This window comes from Heterodontus francisci, chromosome 3, assembly GCF_036365525.1.
Source record: "Heterodontus francisci isolate sHetFra1 chromosome 3, sHetFra1.hap1, whole genome shotgun sequence".
In the NCBI taxonomy this organism is placed as follows: domain Eukaryota; kingdom Metazoa; phylum Chordata; class Chondrichthyes; order Heterodontiformes; family Heterodontidae; genus Heterodontus; species Heterodontus francisci.
The window spans coordinates 212,705,711-212,719,962 of NC_090373.1; the positions used below are offsets into that span (position 1 = coordinate 212,705,711).

At 32.5% G+C, this 14,252-nt stretch overlaps 1 protein-coding gene across 2 annotated transcripts in view; it reads left to right on the plus strand.

The window, feature by feature from the left end:
• si:ch211-126j24.1 (phosphofurin acidic cluster sorting protein 1) overlaps positions 1–14,252 on the plus strand; it is an 862,277-nt gene that overhangs the window by 717,879 nt on the left and 130,146 nt on the right. For both annotated transcript variants that reach the window (XM_068028323.1, XM_068028324.1), the window contains exon 20: positions 14,028–14,070. In XM_068028323.1, the coding sequence (XP_067884424.1) occupies positions 14,028–14,070 (43 nt within the window). The remainder of the gene's footprint in view (positions 1–14,027; positions 14,071–14,252) is intronic.

Here is a 14,252-nt window from a genome sequence, read left to right on the forward strand (position 1 = left end):
GATCGTATTAAACCCATCGATCGTATTAAACCCATTGATCGTATTAAACTCATTGATCGTATTAAACCCATTGATCGTATTAAACCCATTGATCGTATTAAACTCATTGATCACATTAAACCCATTGATCACATTAAACTCATTGATCGTATTAAACTCATTGATCGTATTAAACCCACTGATCACATTAAACTCATTGATCACATTAAACTCATTGATCGTATTAAACCCATTGATCGTATTAAACCCACTGATCACATTAAACTCATTGATCACATTAAACTCATTGATCGTATTAAACCCATTGATCGTATTAAACCCACTGATCACATTAAACCCATTGATCACATTAAACTCATTGATCGTATTAAACTCATTGATCGTATTAAACCCACTGATCACATTAAACTCATTGATCACATTAAACTCATTGATCGTATTAAACTCATTGATCGTATTAAACCCACTGATCACATTAAACTCATTGATCACATTAAACTCATTGATCGTATTAAACCCATTGATCGTATTAAACCCACTGATCACATTAAACTCATTGATCACATTAAACTCATTGATCGTATTAAACCCATTGATCGTATTAAACCCACTGATCACATTAAACCCATTGATCGTATTAAACCCATTGATCGTATTAAACTCATTGATCACATTAAACCCATCGATCGTATTAAACTCATCGATCGTATTAAACTCATTGATCGTATTAAACCCATTGATCGTATTAAACCCTTCTTTCTTTTGGGCCTCCTTATCTCGAGAGACAATGGATACGCGCCTGGAGGTGGTCAGTGGTTTGTGAAGCAGCGCCTGGAGTGGCTATAAAGGCCAATTATGTTATAAACCCATCGATCGTATTAAACTCATTGATCACATTAAACTCATTGATCGTATTAAACCCATTGATCGTATTAAACCCATCGATCGTATTAAACCCATCGATCGTATTAAACCCATCGATCGTATTAAACACATTGATCGTATTAAACCCATCGATCGTATTAAACACATCGATCGTATTAAACACATTGATCGTATTAAACCCATTGATCGTATTAAACCCATCGATCGTATTAAACTCATTGATCGTATTAAACCCATTGATCGCATTAAACTCATTGATCACATTAAACTCATTGATCGTATTAAACCCATTGATCGTATTAAACCCATCGATCGTATTAAACACATTGATCGTATTAAACCCATCGATCGTATTAAACCCATCGATCGTATTAAACCCATTGATCGTATTAAACCCATTGATCGTATTAAACTCATTGATCACATTAAACTCATTGATCGTATTAAACCCATCGATCGTATTAAACTCATTGATCGTATTAAACCCACTGATCACATTAAACTCATTGATCGTATTAAACTCATTGATCGTATTAAACCCACTGATCACATTAAACTCATTGATCGTATTAAACCCACTGATCACATTAAACTCATTGATCGTATTAAACCCACTGATCACATTAAACTCATTGATCGTATTAAACCCATTGATCGTATTAAACCCACTGATCACATTAAACTCATTGATCGTATTAAACCCATTGATCGTATTAAACCCACTGATCACATTAAACTCATTGATCGTATTAAACTCATTGATCGTATTAAACCCACTGATCACATTAAACTCATTGATCGTATTAAACTCATTGATCGTATTAAACTCATTGATCACATTAAACTCATTGATCGTATTAAACTCATTGATCGTATTAAACCCACTGATCACATTAAACCCATCGATCGTATTAAACTCATTGATCGTATTAAACTCATTGATCACATTAAACTCATTGATCGTATTAAACTCATTGGTCACATTAAACTCATTGATCGTATTAAACTCATTGATCGTATTAAACCCACTGATCACATTAAACTCATTGATCACATTAAACTCATTGATCGTATTAAACTCATTGATCGTATTAAACCCACTGATCACATTAAACTCATTGATCGTATTAAACTCATTGATCGTATTAAACTCATCGATCGTATTAAACCCACTGATCACATTAAACTCATTGATCGTATTAAACTCATTGATCGTATTAAACCCACTGATCACATTAAACTCATTGATCGTATTAAACTCATTGATCGTATTAAACTCATTGATCACATTAAACTCATTGATCGTATTAAACTCATTGATCGTATTAAACCCACTGATCACATTAAACCCATCGATCGTATTAAACTCATTGATCGTATTAAACTCATTGATCACATTAAACTCATTGATCGTATTAAACTCATTGATCACATTAAACTCATTGATCGTATTAAACTCATTGATCACATTAAACTCATTGATCGTATTAAACCCATTGATCGTATTAAACTCATTGATCGTATTAAACCCATTGATCGTATTAAACTCATTGATCGTATTAAACCCATTGATCGCATTAAACCCATTGATCACATTAAACTCATTGATCGTATTAAACCCACTGATCACATTAAACTCATTGATCGTATTAAACTCATTGATCGTATTAAACCCATTGGTCGCCTCATTGATCGTATTAAACTCATTGATCGGATTAAACCCACTGATCACATTAAACTAATTGATCATATTAAACTGCTTGATTATATTAAACTCATTGATCATATCAAACCCATTAATCGTATTAAGCTCATTGATCATATTAAACTGCTTGATTATATTATACCCATTGATCGTATTTAACTCATTGATCATATTTAACTCATTGATCATATTAAACTCATTGATCGTATTAAACTGCTTGATTATATGAACTCATTGGTCGTACTAAACTCTGATCATATTAAACCCATTGATCGCATTAAACTCATTGATCGTATTAAACCCATTGATCGTATTAAACTCATTGATCGTATTTAACTCATTGATCGTATTAAACTCATTGATCACATTAAACTCATTGATCGTATTAAACTCATTGATCGTATTAAACTCATTGATCGTATTAAACTCATTGATCATATTTAACTCATTGATCGTATTAAACTCATTGATCACATTAAACTCATTGATCATATTAAACCCATTGATCGCATTAAACTCATTGATCACATTAAACTCATTGATCGTATTAAACTCATTGATCGTATTAAACTCATTGATCGTATTTAACTCATTGATCGTATTAAACTCATTGATCACATTAAACTCATTGATCGTATTAAACCCATTGATCGCATTAAACTCATTGATCGTATTAAACCCATTGATCGTATTAAACTCATTGATCGTATTAAACTCATTGATCGTATTAAACTCATTGATCACATTAAACTCATTGATCATATTAAACCCATTGAACACATTAAACCCATTGATCGCATTAAACTCATTGATCATATTAAACCCATTGAACACATTAAACCCATTGATCACATTAAACTCATTGATCATATTAAACCCATTGAACACATTAAACCCATTGATCGCATTAAACTCATTGATCATATTAAACCCATTGAACACATTAAACCCATTGAACACATTAAACCCATTGATCACATTAAACTCATTGATCATATTAAACCCATTGAACACATTAAACCAATTGATCACATTAAACTCATTGATCATATTAAACCCATTGAACACATTAAACCAATTGATCACATTAAACTCATTGATCATATTAAACCCATTGAACACATTAAACCCATTGATCACATTAAACTCATTGATCGCATTATACCCATTGATCATATTAAACTAAAAGCAAAATACTGCGGATGCTGGAAATCAGAAATAAAAACAAGAAATGCTGGAATCACTCAGCAGGTCTGGCAGCATCTGTGGAAAGAGAAGCAGAGTTAACGTTTCGGGTCAGTGATCCTTCTTCGGATCATATTAAACTCATTGATCGTATTAAACCCCTTGGTCGTATTAAACTCATGGATCGTATTAAACTCATTGATCGTATTTAATTCATTGCATTAAACTCATTGATCATATTTAACTAATGGATCGTATTTGACTCATTGATCATATTAAACTAATTGATCCAATTTAATTTATTGATCGTATTAAACTCTGATCGTATTAAACTCATTGATTGTATTAAACCCATTGGTTGCATTAAACTCATTGGTCGTATTAATCCCATTCGTTGCATTAAACTCATTGGTTGCGTTAAACTCATTGGTCGTATTAAAGCCATCGGTCACATTAAACCCACTGGTCGTGTTAAACCCATTGGTCGTGTTAAACCCATTGTTCGCATTAAACCCATCGATCGTATTAAACTCATTGGTCGCATTAAACTCATTGGTCGCATTAAATCCATTGGTCGCATTAAACCCATTGATCGTATTAAACTCATTGGTCGCATTAAACTCATTGGTCGCATTAAACTCATTGGTCGCATTAAATCCATTGGTCGCATTAAACCCACTGGTCGTGTTAAACCCATTGGTCGTGTTAAACCCATTGTTCGCATTAAACCCATCGATCGTATTAAACCCATTGATCGTATTAAACTCATTGGTCGCATTAAACTCATTGGTCGCATTAAATCCATTGGTCGCATTAAACCCACTGGTCGTGTTAAACCCATTGGTCGTGTTAAACCCATGGTTCGCATTAAACCCATTGATCGTATTAAACCCATCGATCGTATTAAACCCATCGATCGTATTAAACCCATCGATCGCATTAAACTCATCGATCGTATTAAACCCATCGATCGTATTAAACTCATTGATCGCATTAAACTCATCGATCGCATTAAACCCATCGATCGCATTAAACCCATCGATCGCATTAAACCCATCGATCGTATTAAACCCATCGATCGTATTAAACCCATCGATCGTATTAAACCCATCGATCGTATTAAACCCATCGATCGTATTAAACCCATTGATCGTATTAAACTCATTGATCGTATTAAACCCATTGATCGTATTAAACCCATTGATCGTATTAAACTCATTGATCACATTAAACCCATTGATCACATTAAACTCATTGATCGTATTAAACTCATTGATCGTATTAAACCCACTGATCACATTAAACTCATTGATCACATTAAACTCATTGATCGTATTAAACCCATTGATCGTATTAAACCCACTGATCACATTAAACTCATTGATCACATTAAACTCATTGATCGTATTAAACCCATTGATCGTATTAAACCCACTGATCACATTAAACCCATTGATCACATTAAACTCATTGATCGTATTAAACTCATTGATCGTATTAAACCCACTGATCACATTAAACTCATTGATCACATTAAACTCATTGATCGTATTAAACTCATTGATCGTATTAAACCCACTGATCACATTAAACTCATTGATCACATTAAACTCATTGATCGTATTAAACCCACTGATCACATTAAACTCATTGATCACATTAAACTCATTGATCGTATTAAACTCATTGATCGTATTAAACCCACTGATCACATTAAACTCATTGATCATATTAAACTCATTGATCGTATTAAACCCACTGATCACATTAAACTCATTGATCGTATTAAACCCACTTATCACATTAAACTCATTGATCGTATTAAACCCACTGATCACATTAAACTCATTGATCGTATTAAACCCACTGATCACATTAAACTCATTGATCACATTAAACTCATTGATCGTATTAAACCCACTGATCACATTAAACTCATTGATCACATTAAACTCATTGATCGTATTAAACCCACTGATCACATTAAACTCATTGATCACATTAAACTCATTGATCACATTAAACTCATTGATCGTATTAAACTCATTGATCGTATTAAACCCACTTATCACATTAAACTCATTGATCACATTAAACTCATTGATCGTATTAAACCCACTGATCACATTAAACTCATTGATCACATTAAACTCATTGATCACATTAAACTCATTGATCGTATTAAACTCATTGATCGTATTAAACCCACTGATCACATTAAACTCATTGATCACATTAAACTCATTGATCGTATTAAACCCACTGATCACATTAAACTCATTGATCACATTAAACTCATTGATCGTATTAAACCCATTGATCGTATTAAACCCACTGATCACATTAAACTCATTGATCACATTAAACTCATTGATCGTATTAAACTCATTGATCGTATTAAACCCATTGATCGTATTAAACCCACTGATCACATTAAACCCATTGATCACATTAAACTCATTGATCGTATTAAACCCACTGATCACATTAAACTCATTGATCGTATTAAACTCATTGATCGTATTAAACCCACTGATCACATTAAACTCATTGATCGTATTAAACCCACTGATCACATTAAACTCATTGATCGTATTAAACCCATTGATCGTATTAAACCCATTGATCACATTAAACTCATCGATCGTATTAAACCCACTGATCACATTAAACTCACTGATCGTATTAAACCCATTGATCGTATTAAACCCACTGATCACATTAAACTCATTGATCGTATTAAACCCACTGATCACATTAAACTCATTGATCGTATTAAACCCACTGATCACATTAAACTCATTGATCGTATTAAACCCATTGATCGTATTAAACCCATTGATCACATTAAACTCATCGATCGTATTAAACCCACTGATCACATTAAACCCACTGATCACATTAAACTCACTGATCGTATTAAACCCATTGATCGTATTAAACCCACTGATCACATTAAACTCATTGATCGTATTAAACCCACTGATCACATTAAACTCATTGATCGTATTAGACCCACTGATCACATTAAACTCATTGATCGTATTAAACCCACTGATCACATTAAACTTATTGATCGTATTAAACCCACTGATCACATTAAACTCATTGATCGTATTAAACCCACTGATCACATTAAACTCATTGATCATATTAAACCCACTGATCACATTAAACTCATTGATCGTATTAAACCCATTGATCGTATTAAACCCATTGATCACATTAAACTCATCGATCGTATTAAACCCACTGATCACATTAAACTCACTGATCGTATTAAACCCATTGATCGTATTAAACCCACTGATCACATTAAACTCATTGATCGTATTAAACCCACTGATCACATTAAACTCATTGATCGTATTAAACCCACTGATCACATTAAACTCATTGATCGTATTAAACCCACTGATCACATTAAACTCATTGATCGTATTAAACCCATTGATCGTATTAAACCCATTGATCACATTAAACTCATCGATCGTATTAAACCCACTGATCACATTAAACTCATTGATCGTATTAAACCCACTGATCACATTAAACTCATTGATCGTATTAAACCCACTGATCACATTAAACTCATTGATCGTATTAAACCCATTGATCGTATTAAACCCATTGATCACATTAAACTCATCGATCGTATTAAACCCACTGATCACATTAAACTCATTGATCGTATTAAACCCATTGATCGTATTAAACCCATTGATCACATTAAACTCATCGATCGTATTAAACCCACTGATCACATTAAACCCACTGATCACATTAAACTCACTGATCGTATTAAACCCATTGATCGTATTAAACCCACTGATCACATTAAACTCATTGATCGTATTAAACCCACTGATCACATTAAACTCATTGATCGTATTAGACCCACTGATCACATTAAACTCATTGATCGTATTAAACCCACTGATCACATTAAACTTATTGATCGTATTAAACCCATCGATCGTATTAAACCCACTGATCACATTAAACTCATTGATCGTATTAAACTCATTGATCGTATTAAACCCATCGATCGTATTAAACCCACTGATCACATTAAACTCATTGATCGTATTAAACCCACTGATCACATTAAACTCATTGATCGTATTAAACCCATTGATCGTATTAAACCCATTGATCACATTAAACTCATCGATCGTATTAAACCCATTGATCGTATTAAACCCATTGATCGTATTAAACCCATTGATCACATTAAACTCATCGATCGTATTAAACTCATTGATCGTATTAAACCCATCGATCGTATTAAACCCACTGATCACATTAAACTCATTGATCGTATTAAACCCACTGATCACATTAAACTCATCGATCGTATTAAACCCACTGATCACATTAAACCCACTGATCACATTAAACTCACTGATCGTATTAAACCCATTGATCGTATTAAACCCACTGATCACATTAAACTCATTGATCGTATTAAACCCACTGATCACATTAAACTCATCGATCGTATTAAACCCACTGATCACATTAAACCCACTGATCACATTAAACTCACTGATCGTATTAAACCCATTGATCGTATTAAACCCACTGATCACATTAAACTCATTGATCGTATTAAACCCACTGATCACATTAAACTCATTGATCGTATTAAACCCACTGATCACATTAAACTCATTGATCGTATTAAACCCATTGATCGTATTAAACCCATTGATCACATTAAACTCATCGATCGTATTAAACCCACTGATCACATTAAACTCATTGATCGTATTAAACCCACTGATCACATTAAACTCATTGATCGTATTAAACCCATTGATCGTATTAAACCCATTGATCACATTAAACTCATCGATCGTATTAAACCCACTGATCACATTAAACTCATTGATCGTATTAAACCCACTGATCACATTAAACTCATTGATCGTATTAAACCCACTGATCACATTAAACCCATTGATCGTATTAAACCCATTGATCGTATTAAACCCATTGATCACATTAAACTCATCGATCGTATTAAACCCACTGATCACATTAAACCCACTGATCACATTAAACTCACTGATCGTATTAAACCCATTGATCGTATTAAACCCACTGATCACATTAAACTCATTGATCGTATTAAACCCACTGATCACATTAAACTCATTGATCGTATTAAACCCACTGATCACATTAAACTCATTGATCGTATTAAACCCACTGATCACATTAAACTCATTGATCGTATTAAACCCACTGATCACATTAAACTCATTGATCGTATTAAACCCACTGATCACATTAAACTCATTGATCGTATTAAACCCACTGATCACATTAAACTCATTGATCGTATTAAACCCACTGATCACATTAAACTCATTGATCGTATTAAACTCATTGATCGTATTAAACCCACTGATCACATTAAACTCATTGATCGTATTAAACCCACTGATCACATTAAACTCATTGATCGTATTAAACCCACTGATCACATTAAACTCATTGATCGTATTAAACTCATTGATCGTATTAAACCCACTGATCACATTAAACTCATTGATCGTATTAAACTCATTGATCGTATTAAACCCACTGATCACATTAAACTCATTGATCGTATTAAACCCATCGATCGTATTAAACCCACTGATCACATTAAACTCATTGATCGTATTAAACTCATTGATCGTATTAAACCCACTGATCACATTAAACTCATTGATCGTATTAAACTCATCGATCGTATTAAACCCACTGATCACATTAAACTCATTGATCGTATTAAACTCATTGATCGTATTAAACCCACTGATCACATTAAACTCATTGATCGTATTAAACTCATTGATCGTATTAAACTCATTGATCGTATTAAACTCATTGATCGTATTAAACTCATTGATCACATTAAACTCATTGATCGTATTAAACTCATTGATCACATTAAACTCATTGATCGTATTAAACTCATTGATCACATTAAACTCATTGATCGTATTAAACTCATCGATCGTATTAAACTCATTGATCGTATTAAACTCATTGATCGTATTAAACCCATTGATCGTATTAAACTCATTGATCGTATTAAACCCATTGATCGTATTAAACCCATTGATCGTATTAAACCCATTGATCGTATTAAACCCATTGGTCGCCTCATTGATCGTATTAAACTCATTGATCGTATTAAACCCACTGATCACATTAAACTCATTGATCGTATTAAACTCATTGATCGGATTAAACCCACTGATCACATTAAACTAATTGATCGTATTAAACTCATTGATCGTATTAAACCCATCGATCGTATTAAACTCATTGATCACATTAAACTAATTGATCGTATTAAACTCATTGATCGTATTAAACCCATCGATCGTATTAAACCCATTGATCGTATTAAACTCATTGATCGCATTAAACCCATTGATCGTATTAAACCCATTGATTGTATTAAACCCATTGATCGTATTAAACTCATTGATCACATTAAACCCATTGATCACATTAAACTCATTGATCGTATTAAACTCATTGATCGTATTAAACCCACTGATCACATTAAACTCATTGATCACATTAAACTCATTGATCACATTAAACTCATTGATCACATTAAACTCATTGATTGTATTAAACCCATTGATCGTATTAAACCCACTGATCACATTAAACTCATTGATCGTATTAAACTCATTGATCGTATTAAACCCACTGATCACATTAAACTCATTGATCGTATTAAACCCATTGATCGTATTAAACCCACTGATCACATTAAACCCATTGATCACATTAAACTCATTGATCGTATTAAACTCATTGATCGTATTAAACCCACTGATCACATTAAACTCATTGATCGTATTAAACTCATTGATCGTATTAAACCCACTGATCACATTAAACTCATTGATCGTATTAAACTCATTGATCGTATTAAACCCACTGATCACATTAAACTCATTGATCGTATTAAACTCATTGATCGTATTAAACCCACTGATCACATTAAACTCATTGATCGTATTAAACCCACTGATCACATTAAACTCATTGATCGTATTAAACCCACTGATCACATTAAACTCATTGATCGTATTAAACTCATGATCGTATTAAACCCACTGATCACATTAAACTCATTGATCGTATTAAACCCATTGATCGTATTAAACCCACTGATCACATTAAACTCATTGATCGTATTAAACCCACTGATCACATTAAACTCATTGATCGTATTAAACCCATTGATCGTATTAAACCCACTGATCACATTAAACTCATTGATCGTATTAAACTCATTGATCGTATTAAACCCACTGATCACATTAAACTCATTGATCACATTAAACTCATTGATCGTATTAAACTCATTGATCACATTAAACTCATTGATCGTATTAAACTCATTGATCGTATTAAACCCACTGATCACATTAAACCCATCGATCGTATTAAACTCATTGATCGTATTAAACTCATTGATCACATTAAACTCATTGATCGTATTAAACTCATTGATCACATTAAACTCATTGATCGTATTAAACTCATTGATCGTATTAAACCCACTGATCACATTAAACTCATTGATCACATTAAACTCATTGATCGTATTAAACTCATTGATCGTATTAAACCCACTGATCACATTAAACTCATTGATCGTATTAAACTCATTGATCGTATTAAACTCATCGATCGTATTAAACCCACTGATCACATTAAACTCATTGATCGTATTAAACTCATTGATCGTATTAAACCCACTGATCACATTAAACTCATTGATCGTATTAAACTCATTGATCGTATTAAACTCATTGATCACATTAAACTCATTGATCGTATTAAACTCATTGATCGTATTAAACCCACTGATCACATTAAACCCATCGATCGTATTAAACTCATTGATCGTATTAAACTCATTGATCACATTAAACTCATTGATCGTATTAAACTCATTGATCACATTAAACTCATTGATCGTATTAAACCCATTGATCGTATTAAACTCATTGATCGTATTAAACCCATTGATCGTATTAAACTCATTGATCGTATTAAACCCATTGATCGCATTAAACCCATTGATCACATTAAACTCATTGATCGTATTAAACCCACTGATCACATTAAACTCATTGATCGTATTAAACTCATTGATCGTATTAAACCCATTGGTCGCCTCATTGATCGTATTAAACTCATTGATCGGATTAAACCCACTGATCACATTAAACTAATTGATCATATTAAACTGCTTGATTATATTAAACTCATTGATCATATCAAACCCATTAATCGTATTAAGCTCATTGATCATATTAAACTGCTTGATTATATTATACCCATTGATCGTATTTAACTCATTGATCATATTTAACTCATTGATCATATTAAACTCATTGATCGTATTAAACTGCTTGATTATATGAACTCATTGGTCGTACTAAACTCTGATCATATTAAACCCATTGATCGCATTAAACTCATTGATCGTATTAAACCCATTGATCGTATTAAACTCATTGATCGTATTTAACTCATTGATCGTATTAAACTCATTGATCACATTAAACTCATTGATCGTATTAAACTCATTGATCGTATTAAACTCATTGATCGTATTAAACTCATTGATCATATTTAACTCATTGATCGTATTAAACTCATTGATCACATTAAACTCATTGATCGTATTAAATCCATTGATCGCATTAAACTCATTGATCGTATTAAACCCATTGATCGTATTAAACTCATTGATCGTATTAAACTCATTGATCACATTAAACTCATTGATCGTATTAAACTCATTGATCGTATTAAACTCATTGATCGTATTTAACTCATTGATCGTATTAAACTCATTGATCACATTAAACTCATTGATCGTATTAAACCCATTGATCGCATTAAACTCATTGATCGTATTAAACCCATTGATCGTATTAAACTCATTGATCGTATTAAACTCATTGATCGTATTAAACTCATTGATCACATTAAACTCATTGATCATATTAAACCCATTGAACACATTAAACCCATTGATCGCATTAAACTCATTGATCATATTAAACCCATTGAACACATTAAACCCATTGATCACATTAAACTCATTGATCATATTAAACCCATTGAACACATTAAACCCATTGATCGCATTAAACTCATTGATCATATTAAACCCATTGAACACATTAAACCCATTGATCACATTAAACTCATTGATCATATTAAACCCATTGAACACATTAAACCAATTGATCACATTAAACTCATTGATCATATTAAACCCATTGAACACATTAAACCAATTGATCACATTAAACTCATTGATCACATTAAACTCATTGATCATATTAAACCCATTGAACACATTAAACCCATTGATCACATTAAACTCATTGATCGCATTATACCCATTGATCATATTAAACTAAAAGCAAAATACTGCGGATGCTGGAAATCAGAAATAAAAACAAGAAATGCTGGAATCACTCAGCAGGTCTGGCAGCATCTGTGGAAAGAGAAGCAGAGTTAACGTTTCGGGTCAGTGACCCTTCTTCGGATCATATTAAACTCATTGATCGTATTAAACCCCTTGGTCGTATTAAACTCATGGATCGTATTAAACTCATTGATCGTATTTAATTCATTGCATTAAACTCATTGATCATATTTAACTAATAGATCGTATTTGACTCATTGATCATATTAAACTAATTGATCCAATTTAATTTATTGATCGTATTAAACTCTGATCGTATTAAACTCATTGGTTGCATTAAACTCATTGGTCGTATTAATCCCATTCGTTGCATTAAACTCATTGGTTGTGTTAAAACCATTGGTTGCATTAAACTCATTGATCGTATTAAACCCATTGATCGTATTAAACTCATTGATCGCATTAAACCCATTGATCGCATTAAACCCATTGATTGTATTAAACTCATTGATCGTATTAAACTCATTGATCACATTAAACCCATTGATCGTATTAAACTCATTGGTCGCATTAAACTCATTGGTCATATTAAATCCATTGGTCGCATTAAACCCATTGGTCGTTTTAAACCCATTGGTCGCATTAAACTTATTTATGGTATTAAACCCATTGGTTGCATTCTACTCATTGATCGTATTCAACCCATTGATCATATTATACTGCTTAATTATACTAAATTCATTGATTGATTTAATTTCATTATTTATGTGATTTTAACAGGTGGTCAAAGTGGGTATCGTGGAGCAATCCCTGTCAACATCAGGTGGGTGACACTTTCTGATTCAACTCACCCTGTCCCAGTACCAAATTCTTCTGGTTCAAACCTAAGCAGTACTTTTCTTGTGTTTCTCTAAAGTTTGATTTAGGGCCACTCGGGCCCAGTGGGTGAATATACCTGCCAGTGTGGTACTCAGCCAGAGGATTCTAAGCTCAATTCCAGTTCTA